Source organism: Xyrauchen texanus, chromosome 23 (assembly GCF_025860055.1).
Source record: "Xyrauchen texanus isolate HMW12.3.18 chromosome 23, RBS_HiC_50CHRs, whole genome shotgun sequence".
In the NCBI taxonomy this organism is placed as follows: Eukaryota; Metazoa; Chordata; class Actinopteri; order Cypriniformes; family Catostomidae; genus Xyrauchen; species Xyrauchen texanus.
Window position 1 is genome coordinate 32,475,708 of NC_068298.1, and position 24,111 is coordinate 32,499,818.

The window sequence follows — 24,111 nt, forward strand, 5'->3', positions numbered from 1 at the left end:
AGGTGCTTCAACAAAGTTTTGAGCAAAGGCTGTGAATACTTATGTACATGTGATTCTTTTCGTTTTTTATTTTTAATACATTTGCAAAGATTTCAAACAAACTTTTCACGTTGTCATTATGGGGTGTTGTTTGTAGAATTTTGAGGAAAATAATGAAGTTAATCAATTTTGGAATAAGGCTGTAACATAACAAAATGTGGAAAAAGTGAAGCGCTGTGAAAACTTTCTGGATGCACTGTATGTCCAAAGAGCTATTCAGTATATCACTTGAGCGAAGCAGTGGTCACGCGTAGTTTTCCGGCAAAAATGTGAGCTTGTTTACTGCCACACTCAACCAATCACCATCATTTAGATTTTATTTAAATCAAACACCATTGATCTAGATAATCATTTTAAACAAATATCAATCATTTGGTGTTTATAATAGTGTTTTAAGCTGATTTGCCTTGGGCTAGAGTGGAATCATGGATATGTTGTTGTTTTTGATGCAAGTCTTTCAGGCAGGTTGATATCTCTGTTTAGAGAACAGGTGAGTGCCTGAGTTATGATAATGTTAATGATATCAGGAGCCATTTACTTCAGAAGGGCACCTTGCCTGAATCCCAGACTAAAAACCTTGAGTGCACAATCCTTAAAAGCCTTTCAGACATCTCTCTATTCAGCATACTCTACATGATAACGCTTCTATAATTATTTGTGTAGAAAATATTATATATGTGTATGTATAATATGCTTTTGAGTTTGGCGAAATGTGACTTGGGCTGCTTTTCTTAAAAGCATCGCCAGCTTAAGTTGATTGTAGAGACTATTGGTGCCGGTGGTTTCTTTGATCTACCCTGGACATGTTTTTGTGACATTCACCCATGTATAAAGACCTTGTGTACCAGAAGAGAATATTAGACCAAAACATTCATAAATTGTAAAAATGTTATTAAAAAAATATACTACTTAAAAAAAAAAAAAGATCTTTTCTGTTGGCCAAATCTTTACCCACTATACAGATATGAAAAAGTACATCTTGCAAAACAAAAGGGAAAAAGCGGGGTTTGTGGAGAGGTTGGTGAGAAGCATTCATTTTTGCACCGAGTTTTTGGGGTTGTGACTTGAGGGGGGGGCTGTTTATCCTCCTGTCAGATCAGGATAGAAAGCTAATCGGGCTAATCATGTTCTGATTTGCATGTGTTTTATTCAAACATGCAAGGTGTTTTTGGAGGAAAGCAAAGGTTGGCATCACTAAATCCAAAACAAAGGAACAATGTTTGTTAAAGAGAGGGTGGATGTTCTTGGCTCATAAAATGTTAGTGTAGTTTGCTTTGTAAAGTGAACAGAATTAGAAAAATCAATTTTGGGTTGTAAATTCAAAGCTACACCCCTGGATATACTGAAAAGATCAGCTACACAGACCTACATTCCTTTTGTATTTGTCTTACCAACTGTAATTAATTGTATTTTGCATGGTTTGTGGAATAAGATGACCAAAGCTCTTAACTGTGGAGTGGTGCTGGGTTTTTGAATGAACATTTTTGGTATTTTACAGCACTCTCTGGAGGACACCTTACACTAACCAGTCTTTTCAAGCATGAATACTTTCTGTGATAGAAAATTAATCATGTCCTATTTCATGTTTGTCAAAAATTATTACTGTTGTTTTATACTGTTGGGTAGACAAAAAAGGACTTCGATATGGCTGCGAATTTCTCAGATTTGTATTTATACCACCAAAGCCAGGATTTGATGATGTTTATTTTGTAGCTGTTTTACTTTAAGTTACAGCTTGATGAATCATTATTTTCTGCAAAGAGGCAAAATACCTTATTGCAGCTCAGACAGAATGGTTTCCAGGTCTTGCCCATGATGTTGTCATTCACTGTTTTGTCATGTTTACCTGTCCTTCTAATGGCTTTGCTACCCTGATTCAGCCCCGCTACATGGCTCCTAAAATACTTGTGGACTTCCATTAGACAGTAAGCAGTGTGTGGCTCCCATGTATCCCTCCGTGCATCCCTGCCCCCAACTCCTGTGAGAGAAACAGAGCAACTGCAGCAGCAACTTCTGTAGTATAGTGCTAATGTCTGTCCTCTTAGTGCTGCTTACAAATGTGTCCTGACCTAGCCTCTAGCTTCTGCATGCTCTCCTAAGAGTTTCACAATACTTCAGTCTTACTATATGTCTATCGCTTTCTTGTGACGCTTTCATTTCCTTTTTCTGAGGTTCACCCTCTCAATATTTCTCAAACGCGCATACAATAAAAGGCTTTTATGCCGTTATGGACCAATGGAATGAGGGCTTTGAAGAAAAAGAACGTCCTTGTTTCCACGGAAGAGGAAGACCCTATGTAATTCTACTGGTCAAGAAGGCTGAATCTTGCAGCGGAAGAGGTTTTGGTGACCAGAATATAAGATTAGTTTTTCCCAGGCCTAATTGACTCAATGTTGAAGCTGTCAGGTGTGATCACACTCTTTGCTGCATTCAAGCAGTGCGATGCCAAGCTTTTCTTTTTTTTTGGAGACAAATGTCTGTGTCCTCTCCATTTTTCTCTCTTGCCTTGTCCCTAGAAAATTATTTACTCACTGGTGTTTTCATCGTCATCTAGAATACTTTGGTCTATTTTATTAATTAATGGTTCAATGTTCTAAGCAGCATTGTTTAATCACAGTGAAGGATGTCTGTGTTTTGAGCCAGGTTATGTAAGCCCATATGCACAATGATAAATAAGCAATTGTCTCTAGTTAACATTTAATAAAATCCTGAAGTCAGAGTTTAGGGAGCTTATTCAGACATTTTGTCAGAACCAGTGCAGAGTGGTATTGGACATTAACCTTTTCACAAAGTGCTAGGCTTTAAGATTTCAAGGAAGTGGACAGAGTTTATTGAATTTCACCAAATGCAGAAATGGGAAGGCTGTTAAGTGTTCTCATTAGTTCAAATTTAAACCTCAAAGTGAAACGATAATTTCTGCCACTCAAGTATGCCAACTAATCTGAGCGCCTTGAATTCTCTGTTCAATACTAAATTCCATTATGTGGCACAATTTGTAACAGCATTTGTTCTCAATTTAGAAAGGTGAGTAAAAAAATGCTTTGTATTCATCTGATTCACTATGTCCTCTTTTCACAAAAGTAAATATGTGAGTTATATCTAGTGTTGCCTAATGTGCACCATTTAAAAAAATAAAATAAATATATATATATTTCACTGCTCAGCATATGTAACTTTTTCATGGAAGAAATTATTTTTATTTTACCATTTATCAGCATGTCATTTTATAAACACTTTTTTTCCAGAGCACAAGGTTCCAAGAGGTTTGGCTATGGATTTTTATTTTTATTATCTCTGCTGCAGAATAGATAGTACACAAACTGTTGATGCAGTGACACATCTCACATCCAGCCTTCAGCTGCTGAGATTGATTTCCCCAGCTAAGAGATGAACCTTGCATTTGTATTACAAAAATAAATTTGTGAATTTCTCTATATTTCCTTTTTTCAGATTCATCCCAGTCATCTCAAGCTTTCATAGATTTCAAAGCTTACAATTTCAAAGAAAAAATGCCTGTTCGTACAAACTGAAGAGAAAAAGTTCAAAAGCAAACCCTGTATCTTTTTAAATGGATAAATGGTAAACCCATAAACAGAAGGAATAAACAGTTTTATACTTCACACTCTTTGTAAGGCAGTTGCTGACATTTGCACTGCCCATAGCCATTGATGATCACGAGTGCACCCTCCTCATGACTGGGCTCGTACTCGTTATAGGGCACCTGTGTTGCCAGGTCTGCCATCGGCTGCCTCTGCTGGGTCCTCATCTGTCGTCGGTTCTGAATGGCCGAGCAATGGCGGATCCGCCTCAGAGTAGGAGGGCAGCATTTTCGTGATATGTACACTACAAAAATTATAAGAAAGAAGGAAAACAACAGAGCCATAGTGCCAATAATGACTCTCTGGGTCAGCACTGTGTTGTCCATTGCAGAGTAGTCCTCCGTAAATTCTGCCCCCTCCACTGTCATGGTAGTAGCGAGGGCAGTGCGTGGGGATTGGGTAGTAGTGGTGGTAGAAGTGACAATTGTAAAGCTCCCAAAATCCTCTGCATAGAAGTCTTGCGTAGGGGTCTGCATATTTCCAAACAGGGAGCTTGTGATCTCAGGGAGCATGGTCTCTGTGGTAGTACTGGTCAGTACAACCGGCGCCGAGAAATTTTGGCAAAGTTGGAATCCGTAAACGGCATCCAGTATTTCCTCACCCTGTGCGTAATCAGGACTGTGGCAAAGGATAGAATGCTCCCATCGACCCTTAAAGGTACTCAGCCAAGTAGCCAAATTGCAGATCCTTTTGGTACATTCCCAAAGGTTGCTGGACAGCCCAATAGCACTTAAGGACTTCCACATATCCATGATTTGGGTATCGAGGCTGGTCAGTTTGTTGTTATCCAGCAGCAGGATCTTTAGGTTGGGCAAAGTCTCGAAGACATCAGGGGTAATTATGCGTATCTCATTCCCAGTGAGATCCAGTTTCTCCAGAGTTGTCCATTTCCATTCCATGGTGGACGTTAAATTGTTGATCTTGTTCCACTGTAGATAAAGGAACTGGAGGGTGACTAGTCGAGGGAAGTGTGCCAAGTTAATCTTGGTCAAGTGATTGTGTTCCAGATGGAGCTCCCGCAGTTTAATTAACCCAGCAAAGCCATTCCGGGCCAGGCTACGGAGGCGGTTGTTGCTCAGACCAAGGTATTCCAGACTTCGGCAGTCCCAGAAGGCCCGGACGGGTGTAGTGCGCAGGGAGTTTGATCGTAGGTGAAGGATCTGAAGCTTCCGGAGCCCATGAAAGAGCTCTGGCTCCAACGCTGTCATCTGGTTGAAGGAGAGATCCAATATCTGCAGGTTGATGAGGTGAATGAAGGTTGTGTTTGGCAGCTTGGTGATGCGGTTGGAGCTCAGGTTCAGGTCCTTGAGCTTGTACAGCCCCTGGAAGGCATCCTCATGCACTGTGATTATTTGGTTGTGATCCAGGTGGAGCCAGGTTAGCAGAGTGAAACCAAGGAACTGGTCTGAGCTGAGCTCACTGATACTGTTGTGTCTGAGCGACAGTCCAAGGGCCCCTTTATTCACGCTGTCTGGGGGTGCCAGGAGCCCCTGCGTGTCGCAGTAAAACTGCAGGTCTTCACATCGGCATTTCTGGGGGCAGGTTGTGCATGACATGGGAGGGATGCACAGCAGCATGCTGATCACACAAAGTGCCGCTGGTGCTTGTCCCACCAATGGCCACCTTGAATGGAATCCTGGGAGGGTTTAAAGAAAGAAAAATAAACCGGGGGAGGGAAAACTCATCTCTGCAGTGCATGGAATTAAATATATTTGGCTGTAATGTGCTCTCTGTATTTGTCAACATATTCAATGCAATCTGCTTGTTGATCCAAGAATATTGTTAACAACATTTTAAGGGGATGTTTAGCCTTTCAACTGTATTCAAGTGAGTTGCACTGATACTTGGAAAATGTATTAGTATATAGTCATTTAAATGCACTAATAATCAATTCATGTGTAAATGCAAGATTGGAACGTTACCGTTTATACTTGGATAAAAAATGTTTATTTTTACTTTCACTGCCTTTTCATTGATGCAGTTTATCATTTTTTTTCCTGTGCCTTGAAAGTCAGCTTTTTTCTCTGCTGCAAAAGACTGCTCGTTTAATATTACAAGTGCAAGTCATGACTTTATACAGACCAAAAAAAAAAAATGGAAAGCAGCATTTTAAGTAAATAGATGACTGCCAGTCACTGTCCCCCCTCCTATTCACTACATTGCCTATTCAGGTCCAGACTCTGAATAAAAGGGGTAACTTACCCATTCTTTTGTGTACATCGGAGGCTGCATTCAACTGTCTTTTTCCACAGACTTTTGGAGCAGCCAGTTGGAAGGGAAATCCAAAGGGAAAAAAACCTTTCGAGTAAATACAAAAGGAATCAAGCTCTTCAGAAATAAAGAAGCGCTGAGCCCCCCTAGTTGAAACAAATTCAGGAATTCCATGTCCTAGGATGCTGTTTATTTTTGGTCTGTTTCCTTTTTCTTTCCCTCTTTTCAATTCCCAGATTAAGAAAAGACCAGTATTATTTGCCTTCCAAGCTTAATTTTGAAGTTGATGATTTGCATCCAAAGCGACACTGCTGAGCAGATTCTCTGTCCCTTAGCTGCCTCTTTCCTTTTCCACCGCAATGATGTCAGCTCAATTGGTTAATTGAAGCACACACATCCCTCTTTCATTGCTTGAGGTCCTTCATCCCTAACTTGTTGATGGCAGGCAGAGGCTGCATTTGCGACGGCAGTTCCGTGTGACTACTGTATTGTGTTGAGTTCTCTGCACCGAGGAAGGGAGATGCAGTGAGGGGAGAAGCGAAGGGAGAAGAGCCGAGATGTTGTTCCGTGCTTTTGTTGCAGCCACTCACTGCTACAGAGTGGTGGCAGGCTGGCGTTGATCATCAGTGCGGTTTCTCTCTCTCCCTCTCCTGCTCGCTCCCTCTTCCACTATCTCTCCTTCTACTGCTCTCTCATGCGCTTTGGTTGGCTCCCTGGCTCGCTCACTTTCTGCCTTGTACTCTTGCACAGAGCTTTTGCGTTTGATTCAATGCACCCTCTCCTCCCTCATATTTCTTCCCTCTGATTCGTCACTGTTAGAATATTGGTAACTGCAACATGTTGCGGCAGTTCAGTTGAAATGAACAAATACGAAATCTCTTCATCTACTTCCTGTCTGGTCAGATTCTATGTCTTGTGTATGTATTGTAACGTTACAGTGCTGGAGAGTTCTTCTAATTTCCTTGTAAGCTGTTGCTTCATTTTTGTGATAAAGCTGGATGCATTGTAACAGTAAAATAAATCATTAAATCACTAAAGGAAAAATTTTATATATATATATATATATATATATATATATATATATTTATATATATATATATATATATATAATTTTCCTTTAGTGATTTATATATATATTATATATATATATATATATATATATATATATATATATATATATATATATATATATATATATATATATATATATAAAAATGATACAGGCAAGGTTTAACTTAAATTAAATGTTATATAAAAATGTGCTGTATAATTACGTTTGCACAGGAAGCAGATGCTTAATGTGGTATACAATGGCTTTCAATCTGACAACGTTTTCTCTTCTCTCCCTCTTGCTGTTTTTAGATTTTCAAAACTAAACATGTCATGAGCAAACTGACATCATAGAGATCTTTACATTCCTGTTGATATGTGGCGGTGGTTTTTGGGGGGAGGGGTTGTGGGGGTTACAGGGTCAGAATGCTGGACTTAGTAGAGCATTCACTCTTCAGAGGCCCACAGAAAATTTCACATAACACAAGATATGCACAACTAAGCTGTTGTCTGCATGTTTCTCTGCTTTTCTGTCTAATGGCTGATTTTGTTGATGCAAATTTTCTGAACTGTGTCATTCGGGTCAATGCATGTAAAACAAGTACAGTAAAATAATGTAAAACATAGCCTGACTTTTTTGATAAAAGCCTATGCGAGTCTAGAGGCTAAACTCGGATGTGAATTCATGTCCCAAAAATGCTGATGCATTATGCAAATTAGAAACATTATTTTTTGAGGATTTATTGGAAGGGTCTCTAGTATGGAGGACAAAACATGCAAAAATAATAAATAAATAAATGTAATAATAAGAAAATAAAGGAATAAATGTCTTGCTAAAACAAATATAATTAGTTTTTAATGAAAGTTATTCCTGAATTTATTTTTGTATGACTTTATTCCTTTATTATTTTCTATATTTATTTTTATTCTTTAACTTTATATTCTTTCATTTGTTTTTTTTTAATTATTATTTATGCATTCATTTATTTCTATATTTAAATATTCCCACATTTATTTATTTTTGTATTCTTACATTTCTGTCTCTTGTATGATAATTATGTGGGCTGGTCCTGCTTACCATTGGCTCATGGCATAAGAGCTTAAGTCAATCCAAGATTTATTGGTTATACTACAATCACAAAATAAATGGGGAGCTGTTTCTTCAATAAATCCACAAAATGAGCAAGTTTCATAAATTATATGATTTAACCTTATGCTTTTCTCTTTTTTTCTGTGTATATAACTTCATATTTTGATGTCCGCAAATCCATACTATTGATTTCTGTTGTTATGATTGTTCATTGTAGAAGATACAACCATGCTTCATATCCCTGATCGTTTATGTATGTATAAGTTCTGCAATAATATAAAAAAAATAAAAAAAACATAGCTGACGCTTCACATATATCTAGAGAGTTGCGCAACTTATGAATGAAGTCGATAACCACGCATCAAATGACTGTTTCATTTAGAGTAGAGAGCTGTATGCTGGTATGAATGTTGAAGCACATACTGAATTGTTAAACTCTCTGCAAAACGTTCCCAGCATATTCAAAATCTGTGTGAGTCAGAGGATGCTAAGGTGGGACGTCCATCTGCTTCCGATAAGTACTATTGAGCTCATAACCAATGATGCACTGAAGCTACGCAAGGACCGCCTCTCTCATTTCCATGTTGCACACAGAAAAGTACAAATAAATACATGTATAAATAAATAAATATATATGGGAATAAATATATGTGGGAATAAATGAATATAAAAAATGAACACATAAAAACAATATGCAAAATAAATGAATAAATAATTAAAATTTAAAAAGAATAAAAATAAATTTAAAAATAAATATAGAAAATAATAAAGGAATAAAGTCATACAATAATAAATTCAGGAATAAATTGAATTAAAAACTATTTATAATTGTTTTATCAAGACATTTATTCCTTTTATTTTTTTATTATTACATTTATTTATTTATTATTTATAAAGGTTTGGGCCTCCATATTCTAGTCGTCCAACAGCCAACTAGTTTATGGAAATATTTTTATTTTGAAATATCAAAATATTAACTTTTCCAGCTTTTAATTATTTGGCTTTAAATTTGTTTTTAAAAGCAATGCCACTACAGCCATAATAATTTGTTTAATCTGTCATTTACCTAATTGAAGGGCTGTGTTGCATTCATTCTGCCCCTCTTTTTTGTATACACACATGTAGATGGGTGTCTTTGGTTGTTACTTGAGACTGCTGGAATCTATTCCATTCAGTTAAGCTCTGTCTTTGTTTTTGAACACCAGAACACACCCCCTTAAGAAGCATGTGTGTCCCTAAACTAATGTGTAGTTTTGTACAGCCCTAGTTATTTCACTTCACCTGTGCATATGGAGGGTTGTAGGTTGTGCTAAAATTGCTTTAGTGGCATTGAACATACTGTGCTTAATTTGAATATCTGTGTTCCTTTTTTTTGGGTTGGTCACTTTCTAGAATGACCTGCACAATTTTATATGTGTGTGATTTATTTGTGTCAGTTCTATCTGTAGGTCATATTACTTTTTACAGATCCCTTTTGTCTCTGTTGTTTAAACTGTCCCTCTGGGATGTCTCTGCTGAAAACGACTGTTTTAAAATGTTTTAATCCAATCAGTGGGGAGATTTTGCATTTGCAGTGAGGCTGGCTCTACCTGTTTTATCATTATCTGTGTATGAAAACACAGTGTAAACTAGTGTGAGGAGTCAGATGACTGCCCAATTAAGTGGAGCTGCTTGGAGCAAAATCAATATTGAGCGATCAATGTCATTTTGCCCTAAGAGGAACATGTGATCAAATAATTTAGATTTGTCAAGTTTTCTTAGTTGCACTATAGATGGATGCACCATTCACACTAATCTAATCTATTTTTGTGGATGGAATTGCTTAATCACAATGAGCAACACATCTGAAAGTGAGTGATTAAGAATTGACAGTGCCTCACCATTACACTCATGTCTGCATCGGCCATTCTGAAGTGCTTTCATATGACTGGCACAAAATCAGGAGGGTATTAAGGCTGATGGCATTCACTTGCCTCCTACAGTGTACCACATATTGGTTTGGGGGGGGGGGTACTTTGAGTCCCACTGCCATATTTCATTGGCTGTCATGCTTCTGCTGCTTGTGCCCCTGTGATGGACTTTCCTCTGGCTTCCCCCTGTGCTGAGATTTACCTACCCACTGTACATGACACATTTGTCTGGGGCATGAGAGTGAGATCCACACTCCCAACACTAACTGACATAACTGGAAGTGCTGGTGAGGATACCTTGATGTTAGCCATTTGCCTCCAAAGCGAAATATTGCTCAGATTTATCGCTGACATCATAATGCTGATTGATCATCAACTGCAGATCATTGAGACAGTGAACAGGTTAACTCAATTTGACCAGGCTTAACTCCTGCTTACATTTCTCTGAACTTTAGCTTTTTTTAAGAGCTGTCTGATCCATCATTGTTTTGTTTTTTTAAAAAAGATGTAAGCTCTTTGCATACATTTTAATCCTGTAAGTTTGGGGAGGGGAGAATTGGACAACAGTTCAAAAGCTTTTGTCGCATTGTAACTAATCTTTAAGCAGCAGTTTCCCCCTCTTTGTACTCTCACTGGAGGAGAGCTATTTGTGTCGTGAATTATTTCAATTGCTACTTAAGGAAGTGACAGACAAAAACTCTTGTGTTAGCTCAAAAATGTGTCAGGGAAGGAATGTGGGTAGGTGTCTCCTGACAGTACCACAAGTTACATTAGTCAGATGCAACAATAACTGCCAAAGGGGGGAATAGAAAAAAAAAAAAACACGTGTTCAAAATTTTAATGAAATATTTGCCAGGGAGGGTAGTCCAATGATTCATGTTGTTATACTCTCTTCCTCCCCCTGTGGAAAATTTTACGTATTTATTATTTTAAGTTTGTCTTGTCCTTTTAGAGTTTCAATAAGAAAGATGAAGCTCTAAATTTATTTTTTCCCCCCACAGACTGGGCGCAAAGAGAAGAGTGATGCCCTTAATATGGCCATCGACAGGATGACTAAGAAGACCCGTGACCTACGTAGACAGGTTTGTATACCACCACATTTCTTCAGTGGAGAGGTCCATAAAACTGATCACAGAATCACATTTATTTTTATATAGATGTCAGTGTATGAATTCTTATTTTTATGTAGCTCTGCTTAATAAGGGAGAATTCAGGTAATTTGTGCCACTTGTAGCCATTCATTTCAATGACAGATTGGCCCAGTTTACCTGAATTCAACATCACAAACGGTCCATTTCTTGATGCATGCAGATTTTAATTTGCATGTTAAAAATAAATTAATCAAGCCAAGGGGAGTTCAGTGATCATATACTGGCTAAGGAACCTAATGTCTGCATATTCATATTTTCAGCTGCGAAAGGCTGTGATGGACCATGTGTCAGACTCTTTTCTGGAGACCAATGTTCCACTGCTGGTATTGATCGAGGCTGCCAAGAATGGTAATGAAAAGGAGGTTAAGGAATATGCCCAAGTTTTCCGTGAGCATGCCAACAAACTGATTGAGGTAGGCACCTGTTTCTGCTGTGTAAAGTGCCAATTACTGTCCCTGGCCTATTGCAGATTTTAAATTCTGGATTTGTTTCAAAACAAATTATGGAACATTAAAACTCATACATTAATACTAATGCAAAATGGCTATTCTTGTTTAAATATTGCATCTCAAAAAGAGCAAACATAAGCGTTGAGCAAAATGGTGATTGTAGGATGGAGTTGATTAGAACAAAATCATGTCATCTTTGGTTAAGACATCTGTTTCTCTTGATGTTTTGAGTAGGTGTTTATCAGTTAGATAAGCCTTCATCTCTGGGTCTTTAATTGCTCTCTAATTATAAGAGGTGTTTATGCAGAAATGTGGAGCTCTAATCTTGACTAGACTAGATTGAAAGCCGACATGGGTCAGGATTGATGACCAACAAGCAATGTGTTTATCTAGTTTTCTTTTTCTAAATCTATTTTTTCTTTCTTTTTGCGATTCCTCTTTAAAGTGGATCAATTTAGAAGCTTTTCAGAGAGGGTTTAGGCCTGCTGTGCTTTGACATGTTGCATCTATAAATTAATCCCTATCAGTAAGTATTTTGTTATAAATTCACCACCTTCAACAATATATTTCAAGAATATTATTGTCTGACTTCAAATTGCTTGCTGTGAGCAATGTTCCCAGCAACTAGACAATTTTGAAAATGTGCAGTTTTCATCATCCCTAATTTAAAAGTCTCTTATGCCAACCACAAAATGGGAAGAAAAGAATAGAAACTGTCTCTTTCATTAATAGTTATTTGCACTTGAATGGGGAGACATTTTGGGTTTCTGATGTGTCAACAAGCAAACTGTTGCATAAATAGAATACATTTTAATCAATATCCAGCTTCATAACTATTTATGCCGGCATGTGCCGAAAGGCTCTCTGTCATGACTACTTGATCTGAGCAAGCCATAGCCTTTTATTGTTAATGCTTCATATTTGTTTGTGACGTATCAGACAGGAGTCGACAAACGTGTATTTTATAGTGCGGGACAAATGCAGCAAGGCGCTTGTGTTTACGGTGCCAAAGTGGGGGAATCTCTGTATTTGTATGGACTGTCACAATTGTGAACCACGTTTCGAGCCCAAACAAAGAGTGAGACTCCTTTGAGTCCAAGTTTAAGTGTTGCATTGGGTGAATCATGAAATAGCTGAATGTCCTGCATCTTATTGATGGACTTCATGGAGAAATCTGTATTGTCGTGTCTGTTTGCGGCAAACTGTATTCACGACTGATAATTAGACTGCGTCTTTTGTGGCGTTTTATATTCCAGATAGATATTTTCACGCGGAATCACTGGGGTTTTTATATCTGATGCTCGTATTGGCAGGGCCAGCGACAAGCTGACAGAAATGTTAGTCGTTCTCATTAGTTTTTCAAATCTGTTCATCTTAGTCCCTGTGGTAACACGTCATACACTGACATTTCAGACTGACCTCTCCCCACAGGGGGCAGGCCTTGCCCTCTGTGTGACATGACGTGTATAGATGATGGGCTGGTGAAGGAAATCAAATTGAAGGCAAAAGGAGGGGTAATGAGTAAAAGCCTTTGGGTCCCACTGGGTGCTGAAGATAGTCAAAGCATAACATGTCTACAAAAGTCACATTTATCTCCATTTCTCCCTCTTTTCCCCCCTTGTTCCTACTCCTTTCTGCCACCCCCTTCCAGTGCCTACACTTGACACCAGCAAGTGGTAGCACCATGTGGATTCCAACCATAATCCAGACACAGATTACATGCAGAAAACATGGGCTCATCTTTTGATAATTCCGTTTTAGAGGCGTTCACAGATGATTTTGCATACTGTGTGGCAAGGTTTGTCTTCCTTGTATATATTGGAATGCAAATATTCCATTGTAACAAAATGGATTGCATAAAGCCAGTTTAAAGTTGGAAAATGCTGATATACGGTATCTCACAAAAGTGAGTACACCCCTCACATTTATGTAAATATTTGATTATATCTTTTCATGCGACAACACTGAAGAAATGACACTTTGCTACAATGCAAAGTAGTGCGTGTACAGCTTGTATAACAGTGTAAATTTGCTGTCCCCTCAAAATAACTCCACACACAGCCATTAATGTCTAAACCGCTGGCAACAAAAGTGAGTACACCCCTAAGTGAAAATGTCCAAATTGGGCCCAAAGTGTCAATATATTTTGTGTGGCCACCATTATTTTCCAGCACTGCTTTAACCCTCTTGGGCATGGAGTTCACCAGTGCTTCACAGGTTGCCACTGGAGTCCTCTTCCACTCCTCCATGACGACATCACGGAACTGGTGGTTGTCAGAGACCTTGTGCTCCTCCACCTTCCATTTGAGGATGCCCCACAGATGCTCAATAGGGTTTAGGTCTGGAGACATGCTTGGCCAGTCCATCACCTTCACCCTCAGCTTCTTTAGCAAGGCAGTGGTCATCTTGGAGGAGTGTTTGGGGTCGTAATCATGCTGGAATACTGCCCAGCGGCCCAGTCTTGAAGGGAGGGGATCATGCTCCGCTTCAGTATGTCACAGTACATGTTGGCATTCATGGTTCCCTCAATGAACTGTAGCTCCCCAGTGCTGAAAGCACTCATGCAGCCCCAGACCATGACACTCCCAACACCATGCTTCACTGTAGGCAAGACACACTTGTCTTTGTACTCCTCACCTGGTTTCCGCCACACACGCTTGACACCATCTGAACTAAATAATTTTATCTTGGTCTCATCAGACCACAGGACATGGTTTCAGTAATCCATGTCCTTAGTCTGCTTGTCTTCAGCAAACTGTTTGCAGGCTTTCTTATGCATCATCTTTAGAAGAGGCTTCCTTCTGGGACGACAGCCATGCAGACCAATTTGAAGCAGTGTGCGATGTATGGTCTGAGCACTGACAGACCTCTGCAGCAATGCTGACAGCACTCATACATCTTTTTCCCAAAGACAACCTCTGGATATGATGAGGAGCACGTGCACTCAACTTCTTTGGGCGACTATGACGAGGCCGGTTCTGAGTGGAACCTGTCCTGTTAAACCGCTGTATGGTCTTGGCCTCCATGCTGCAGCTCAGTGTCAGGGTCTTGGCAATCTTCTTATAGCCTTTTGTAGGGCAACAATTCTTTTTGTCAGATCCTCAGAGAGTTCTTTGCCATGAGGTGCCATGTTGAGCTTCCAGTGACCAAATTTAAAACATCTGCTCCTCATTCATACCTGAGAACTAGTAACACTAACGAGTCACATGACACCGGGGAGGGAAAATGGCTAATTAGGCCTAATTTGGACATTTTCACTTAGGGGTGTACTCACGTTTGTTGCCAGCGGTTTAGACATTATTGGCTGTGTTTTGAGTTTTTTTGAGGGGACAGCAAATTTACACTGTTATACAAGCTGTACACTCACTACTTTACATTGTAGCAAAGTGTCATTTCTTCAGTGTTGTCACATGAAAAGATATATTTAATATTAACAAAAATGTGAGGGGTGTACTCACTTTTGTGAGATACTGTGTGTGTGTATGTATATACACACACACATATATACACATATATATATATATATATATATATATATATATATATATATATATATATATATATATATATATATATATATATATATATATATATATGTATATTAGGGATGCTCGAAATTTTGGCCGGTGAAAATTTTCGGCCGAAAATGGCACTTTCGGTTTTTGCCCGAAAGAGAAAAAAGGCCGAAAATATGAGCCAAAAATATATACCTCCTCGCCCTGCCCCTCAGTGCTCAGATTTCACTCTGGATCGATCTAGCCCTTATCACGGCACTACCAAACAAAGGCGATCATGTCAGCGGTGTGGAAATTCTTAAAAGTTTCTGATAAGGACATCAAATTTGCAATCTGCAGTGTTTGTTCAGCAGAAATTTCAATATATATATATATATATATATATATATATATATATATATATATATACAAGAGATTCTACAGGAAAGTGCCCTGATCCACAGCAGTGCCACAAATAGCGCAGCTACACCACAACTTGAGATGTATCTAGCGGAACTACGCCAGAAGCGACAATCCCCTTGACTACGGTCGCATAAACAAAGACCGCTTTCCTTTGCTTGTGCGGATTGCGCACAGGTATTTATCTGCCCAAGCACCAGCACAGAGAGTGAGAGACTGTTCAGTGCAGCATCTCATGTTCTTGATGAGCTTTCTGACAGGAGAGACTGTCAGAAAGTTTAGCAACTTTTGTTCTTGAAGAGAAACCTGTCACTTGTACTTAAATAGAAAGCGGTCCAATTTGATGTGTATAGCAATTACATTACACTTGTTCTTCACTTGAGGATACATATGTAGTTTACAGTTGAGGTTGGATTTAGTTCAATTACTGCTGTTTTGCACTGTTGTTTTGCACAATAATTTTCACTTAAAGTGTACATACGTTTACATGAACAGAATAGAGCACTGATCTATATATATAATTATATATTATAGTTATATATAGATCAGTGGAATAGAGGCCCTCTGCCATTCTGTGTTCTGCCTTTTTGTTTTAATTAAAATTACTGTTCACATTTAAACTTTTTGAAAGATGCTAGCTAAGTTCATTACTTGACTGTTGTTTTGCATATAATATTTTTCTAAAACTTTACATTATTTGGATAATTGTTAATAAAATCTGTAAAATTAGATTTTTACAGAACTGAATGAAGAATAATATTTAATATAGTTGTAATATATTTTTTGTCCAATTTTGGTGTGTTACTTTCAATAAAACTGTGATTTATTTTATTGGTTTGTAGTTTTTCAATTCAGATTCATTAAATTCATGAAATTAATGAAAAAGTATAATATTAATAAAAAAAATGTTTTAAATAGGTACAAAAATTTGGTTTCGGTTTTCGGCCAAGTGCATCCTGGATTTTCGGTTTCGGCCCAGAATTTTAATTTCGGTGCATCCCTAATAAATAAATAAATAAATAAATAAATATATATATATACACTCACCTAAAGGATTATTAGGAACACCATACTAATACTGTGTTTGACCCCCTTTCGCCTTCAGAACTGCCTTAATTCTACGTGGCATTGATTCAACAAGGTGCTGAAAGCATTCTTTAGAAATGTTGGCCCATATTGATAGGATAGCATCTTGCAGTTGGAGATTTGTGGGATGCACATCCAGGGCACGAATCTCCTGTTCCACCACATCGAAAAGATGCTCTATTGGGTTGAGATCTGGTGACTGTGGGGGCCATTTTAGTACAGTGAACTCATTGTCATGTTCAAGAAACCAATTTGAAATGATTCGAGCTTTGTGACATGGTGCATTATCCTGCTGGAAGTAGCCATCAGAGGATGGGTACATGGTGGCCATAAAGGGATGGACATGGTCAGAAACAATGCTCAGGTAGGCCGTGCCATTTAAACGATGCCCAATTGGCACTAAGGGGCCTAAAGTGTGCCAAGAAAACATCCCCCACACCATTACACCACCACCACCAGCCTGCACAGTGGTTACAAGGCATGGTGGATCCATGTTCTCATTCTGTTTACGCCAAATTCTGACTCTACCATCTGAATGTCTCAACAGAAATTGAGACTCATCAGACCAGGCAACATTTTTACAGTCTTCAACTGTCCAATTTTGGTGAGCTCTTGCAAATTGTAGCCTCTTTTTCCTATTTGTAGTGGAGATGAGTGGTACCCGGTGGGGTCTTCTGCTGTTGTAGCCCATCCGCCTCAAGGTTGTGCGTTTTGTGGCTTAACAAATGCTTTGCTGCATACCTCGGTTGTAACGAGTGGTTATTTCAGGCAAAGTTGCTCTTCTATCAGCTTGAATCAGTCGGCCCATTCTCCTCTGACCTCTAGCATCAACAAGGCATTTTCAGCCCACAGGACTGCCGCGATACTGGATGTTTTTCCCTTTTCACACCATTCTTTGTAAACCCTAGACATAGTTGTGCGTGAAAATCCCAGTAACTGAGCAGATTGTGAAATACTCAGACCGGCCCGTCTGGCACCAACAACCATGTCACGCTCAAAATTGCTTAAATCACCTTTCTTTCCCATTCTGACATTCAGTTTGTAGTTCAGGAGATTGTCTTGACCAGGACCACACCCCTAAATGCATTGAAGCAACTGCCATGTGATTGGTTGATTAGATAATTGCATTAATGACAAATTGAACAGGTGTTCCTAATAATCCTTTAGGTGAGTGTGTGTGTATATATATATATATATATATATATATATATATATATATATATATATATATATATATATATATATATCAGAGTTTCCGCTAGAAAAAATGGTGCCGGTCAAAGTGACCGGCAGAGGTTTCGTTTTACGGACATTTTGATGATATGCCAGTCAAATATATCGCCTCTTAATTAGTCAAGTTGAGGAAAACTGGAGGCAGTCTATGTAACTTAAAAAATGACATAATCAGGCCGTATAGAATGCAACATATTATTATTAGCTTAACTTTCAAATAGACGGAAAAAAAACATGAACGTCCGATTGGCGTCAATCAGCGCCAATTGTTTTTTACTGTGGTTTCACACACATTCACTTTTTGAAACATTGAGGCACGGATGTACCTAATACAAATAAATAAAACATCTCCAGTTAACTAGCAGATCATTAATTTAGTACGTTATTAAATAAGAGATCTAGCGCTAAAATCTGTTGTTTTTTAAATCAAGCTGAGCGCTCGTGTCCGCTGCTATCAGTTGCATGGACGACGCGCTGCGCCGAAGTTGCGTAATCTTCACTAGGACGCCGCGTTTCAATCTATTGCCGTTGCGGAGACTCTCTATTAATTCGGTGAAATCACAAAATAAAATGCACACAAACGTGTGCCTGCTTGATATAGACTGTAACCATGCACTGATGAACATAGGCTATTCAGTTTTGATGATAGAGAAAAAAACTGCACGTAATGCGCGGATTAGAAGCACTGATCTATCTATAATGAGATGTTCCTGATTCACCATCGTCTGGCCTCTGAAAAAGCTTTTAAAGCTAGTCTGCCTGGGCCTGGCCATATTTGAAACGTCTCACTCAATCGTTCGTTGTTTAGGTCTATATTGCAGCCGTTTTAGGCGTGCGCTTTATTTGAAATGCAGCATGCGATGTTTCATAACTTTCAAACGATAGAGCCTGTTCCTTTATAACATAGCAAGAGATCAGTGTATTTTTGCTTTATACATTTTAGGCTTATTCTCAAATTCAGATTGTGTTAGGGTGACGGGATTATTAGGCAATTTTAATCGGACAATTTGTCCGGAGAGATTTAATTTTCTCGGACATTTAATTTTTTACCGCCAATGTCCGTAATTACCGACAACGGAAACCCTGATATATATATGTAGTGTGTGTGTGTGTGTGTGTATATATATATATATATACATATACATATATATATATATACACATATACATTTATATATATATACATACACATATACACATTTATATATATATATATATATATATATATACATATATATACACATATACACATTTATATATATACCTGTGATTGCACATTCTATAGTGATATTCCAAATTGTTGTTGCTTTTACATAAATGGCCTACAGTTAGGCTAATTAACTTGTAATACAGCAATTACTATCACTGATAAAATTAACTATTTAGTGAACATTGGTGTATTTTATCATATAACTTGCTGCTGTTTTATAAAACACTTCGTATTAAGCCTATGAATACCCCTTATCCATGGTAACATCACAAATGCATGCCGCCTTTGTGGCTTTTTTTTGTTGTTGTATAAAACAAATGAATAATGCGCTAAGCTTGTAGTCCAGCTGTGTAGAGGTTCAGATAATACATGACCCTTTTTTTGTCTGTGTTGTATCATGGATCTTAGGTAATGAGGTTTTGAATATGTAGGTTATAAAAAAAGAAATGCATTGTCCAGAATAGATGGAGTGTCTTATTCTTGGTTCGTATTCAATCTGTTGGCAAGGAAACGTATGCTTGTGCATTACAGATTTTTCTGACAATACAGCTGTGGCCAAAAGTATTGGCAGTGACATACATTTTGTGTTTTCGCGAAGTTTTCTGCTTCAGTTGTTGTGGTGTTGATTCACATTGTTTCTAGATTGTTGTGCAGAGTGATCAGATACATTTTAAATAATTACAAAAAGCTTCATTGGCCAAATAAATGAACTATCACATAAAACCAAATTTTACAGTTTTTTGGCCCTGGCACAAAATGACCAGCTAACATCATTTCAATAATCATATCAACAGCACCTGGGAAAGTGTGAACGAGTACTAGTAAGGTGAAGTCACTCTATCATTCTGATTGGATTATAAGAGCAGACTGATCGCTATAAAAGGAGGGAAGAAGTGCTTCCAATCATTGTGTTCTTGTTAGCAATGGTTATCTCTAAAGAAAGTTGTGCAGTCATCATCTCGTTGCATCAAAATTGCCTCACATGCAAGGAAATTGCTACAAAGAATATTGCACCTGAAAGAACCATTTACTGGATCATCAAGAACTTCAAGGAGAGGTTCAACTGCAGTGAAGGAGGCTTCAGGACGTCCCAGAGTGTCCAGCAAGGACATCGTGTCACCACCAGTGCAGAGCTTAATATTGGCATCTGTTTGGTGTGAGTGCATATGTACGCACAGTGAGGCAAAGACTTTTGGCACATGGCCTGGTGTCAAGAAGGGCAGCAAAGAAGCCACATCTCTGCAAGAAAAACATCAAGGACCGACTGAAATTCTGCTGGAAGTACAAGGATTGGACAGCAGAAGACTGGTGAAAAGTTATTTTCTCTGATGAAGCCCCCTTCCGACTGTTTGGGACATCTGGAAAATCGATAGTCTGGAGAAGAAAAGGTGAACGCTACCATTAGTCCTGTGTCATGTCAACAGTGAAGCATCCTGAGACCATCGATTTGTGGGGTTGCTTTTCATCCAAGGGAGTGGGCTCTCTCACAATTCTGCCCAAAAACACTGCCATGAATAAAGAATGCTATCAAAACGTCCTGCAAGAGCAACTTCTCCCAAAGATCCAGCAGCAATTTGGTGATGATCCCGTGCATTTTCCAGCATGATGGATTTTCACACCATGTCACAAGGCAAGAGTGATAAGGCTCGGAGATCATTACACTGAAATTTTGGATCCGTGGCCAGGCTAATTTTTGTATCCATGGTCCCCGGATCTTAATCCCATAGAGAACCTGTGGTCAATCCTCAAAAGGCGAGTGGACAAGCAGAAGCCCACAAATTGTGATCAACTCTGAGCACTAATAAGGCAAGAATGGATCGCCATCAGTTAGGATTTGGCCCAGAAGCTGATATCCGCATGCCAGAGTGAATTGCAGAGGTTATGAAGAACAAGGGTCAGCTCTGTAAATATTGACTTTGCATATAATGAATGTTTTTGCCAATAAAAGCCTTTAAAAATGATGAAATGCTTATCATTGTTTTCCAGTGTACTTTAGAAACATGAGAAAAAATAATCTACAAATACTGAAGCAGCAAACTTAGCAAAACAAACTTTTGGTCACGGCTGTACACTCATGAAGTTGCCTTCTGTTACAAAATAAACACAGTGGGAAAGTCCTTTGTTTAGCAATTGATTTCATCAATAAGAAAAACATTTTTGACAGGCAGTTAAGACTAGCCTTGCAGCAAGAGTTGGTAGTGGAGGGAATAATCTTAACCTTAACTCTGCTTGAATTAGTTCTCGTCCTTCAATATGGTAACAATTATCCTCAACTTTTGTAAACTTTTTTTTTTTTTGGTAAAGAAAGTTGACCTAATGACCAAGTACTTACAGTACACACAAAATGTGGTGTTCATTCTTGATCTGTAAAGTACGAAAAGCTGTGTTATATTGTGAAATATAGTCCCGACTAATGGGCATTGCTAGACACATTCAGCTGTGACTGTTCAGAATATGGAATGTTCTTGAGTGTCATATATTAAAATAATTGGTTAAATATTATTATTATTATTATTATTAATTAAATATTAAAGGGATAGTTTACCAAAACAATACATTCTCACCCTCATGTTGTTCCAAACCCGTTTTACTTTTTCTCTTCAGTGGAACATTAAAGGAGATGTTTGGCACAATGTTAGCCTCAGGCACAAATAACTTATTCCATACAATGAAAGTAATTGGTGACTGAGACTGACATAACTTTGTGTTCTATTGAGGAAACTGTATCTGGGTTTGGAACAACATGGTGTTTAAATGATGACAAAATGTTTGGTTGGGAAAAAAACAAACAGATTTTCATTAAAACAAAAGGTGCCATCATTTCGCTTGTGTATATAGTCCTTGGCATGTAAAATTAGATTAAAAGATGATCTCTTTGGGTGCTATGCAGTGACATACATTATAAATAGTTGAACAGGTATTTTACATCATAGCTATTTCTATAATGCTGTATTGATAGTCATCTGTTTAAACATTAATGCATTATTAAAAATAATAATACATAATTGAGTTAAATTGTTTTTTTTGGTACACATGATAACCTGCTAACCACATTACCCAACCAAGTGAGATGATTTATGGTGTATTGATAATTTTCCCTTGGTCAGTTTAAAGTTCAAATATTGATGTGGATATTGCTGTAGGGAAGCAGTTTAATTTGCAGTACGCTGAAGCATCCATGGGTACAGCAGGGATAGACTAGCAGCCAACTCTTCCCTCATTCTTTTTCCTTTTGCAAAAGGCATTAAGTCAACACACTCCAGGGGCTGTAAAAAGTGCTAAATTTTTAGAGGCCTTTACATCAAGTCATTACAATTGTTGGAGGCCCTCCTGGTAACCTGCAAACATCACAAGAGAACTCTGCAGTATCCAGTTTGTGAAGGTTCTATTTTTTTCAGTCCTGAATGCCAATTATGTTGACATTGAATGTTTGAGATTGCAGGAAGAGCAGCAACTTGGCTCAGAGTTTTTGCACTTAGTCATAGAAACACATGGAGGTTCAGTTTTTCTAGCGTGAATAGCCTCATTCCTGAAACAGGCTAAAAATAGAGCAAGCTTAGTTTTATTGCCTCGAGGCCTTGTTCTCAGAGGTTCATGGCTGCTCAAGGAAAGCTTACATTTTTCGGGAACTATTACTGTCGTGCGACAGAGAGTGAGGGAAAGAGTGGGACAGGGAGAAGGAAATGAGACAAAAATTTGATTGTATCGCACGTTATGTATTTTAACGCAGGGGCTGTGTGGTGTTTCGACCAGCTGCAAATGAAGAACAGTCGACTCCGATTTGCGCTTTGAATGTGTTGAAATATTTCAACATGGACGAATAAACTATGCAACCATCTGACCCAATTTGATGTATTCCATTCAAAACTATGAGCTAGAAGTGAGAAATATTGATAGTTTTTGTCCTTAACTTTCTTCTTAATGCCTGATACTCCTGCAGATTGTACGGTTATGAATGAAGTCAGAAATTATCTTTTTACATTACAATATTTCACAAAAAGCATTTGTATTTAAATGTGGTATTGTCATTTATTTCTGCTCTTGAAAAATATTTTATTATTATAACAAATATAAAAACAGTAGTAATAACACTAATAATAATAAAAAATACTTGGCCTATTCGATTCATTTGTCTGCTCCACAAAATCACACGTAGTAACTGTTAGGTTAGTGTTAGTAGCAAACCTCAGAATACAAACTCGCATAACCAACAACAATCAACTTTCTTTAACACTTTTTCTTTTTTGATCTTTCTAAATCTCAAGGGACTGCATGTTCTGATATTGCGATTTGCAAGTGTCTTCTCACGTGCAACAAACAGTCCATTGCAAGCATATATATTATACACACACACACATATATTATACACACACACACATATATATAATACACACACACACATATATATACACACACACACACACACACATATATATATACACACACACACACACACACACACACACACACACACACACACACACACACACACACACACACATATATATATATATATATATATATATGTGTGTGTGTGTATATCAGCAAAAAAAGAAACTTCCTCTCACTTTCAACTGCTTTTATTTTCAGCAAACTTGACGTGTAAATATTTGTATGACCCTAAAAAGATTAATCAACTAAAAATTAAAACAAGTTTCACAGACATGTGACTAACAGAAATTGTATATTGTGTCCCCGAACAAAGGGGGGGTCAAAATCAAAAGTAACAGTCAGTATCTGGTGTGGCCACCAGCTGCATTAAGAACTGCAGTACATCTCCTCCTCATGGACTGCACCAGATGCCAGTTCTTGCTGTGAGATGTTACCCCACTCTTCCACAAAGGCACTTGCAAGTTCCCGGATATTTCTGGGGGGAAAGCACCACTCACATTTTTGAAAATCAAGTTCAAATTCTACACAAGTTAGGGTTTTAAATAGGATGGAATCTTTTTCACATTGAGAGAATTAGATGTTTTATGTATACAGGTTGGTGGAATTTGTGTCCATAGCTTTCACGCGACATTGCCATAGAATGGCACCATGAGCTTAATACAGGGACAATCCCCCTGGAGAAACCTGGGGTTAAATGTCTTGCTCATGGCACAATGGTGATAGAACACTCCTTCTGGGGATTATTCCAGCAAACCTCCAAGTCTCAAACACATGGAGA

At 38.1% G+C, this 24,111-nt stretch overlaps 2 protein-coding genes across 2 annotated transcripts in view; one reads left to right on the plus strand and one right to left on the minus strand.

The window, feature by feature from the left end:
* LOC127617290 (catenin alpha-1-like) overlaps positions 1-24,111 on the plus strand; it is a 178,240-nt gene that overhangs the window by 110,302 nt on the left and 43,827 nt on the right. The window contains exons 8-9 of the mRNA XM_052089243.1: positions 10,901-10,981; positions 11,311-11,463. Coding sequence (XP_051945203.1) covers positions 10,901-10,981; positions 11,311-11,463 — 234 coding nt within the window. The remainder of the gene's footprint in view (positions 1-10,900; positions 10,982-11,310; positions 11,464-24,111) is intronic.
* LOC127617301 (leucine-rich repeat transmembrane neuronal protein 2-like) lies at positions 3,254-6,435 on the minus strand. Its single transcript, XM_052089262.1, has 2 exons — positions 5,841-6,435; positions 3,254-5,274 (listed from the first exon to the last, which is right to left on the minus strand). Exons 1-2 carry the CDS (start codon positions 5,842-5,844, stop codon positions 3,650-3,652), a joined length of 1,629 nt encoding a protein of 542 aa, XP_051945222.1. The 5' UTR covers positions 5,845-6,435; the 3' UTR covers positions 3,254-3,649.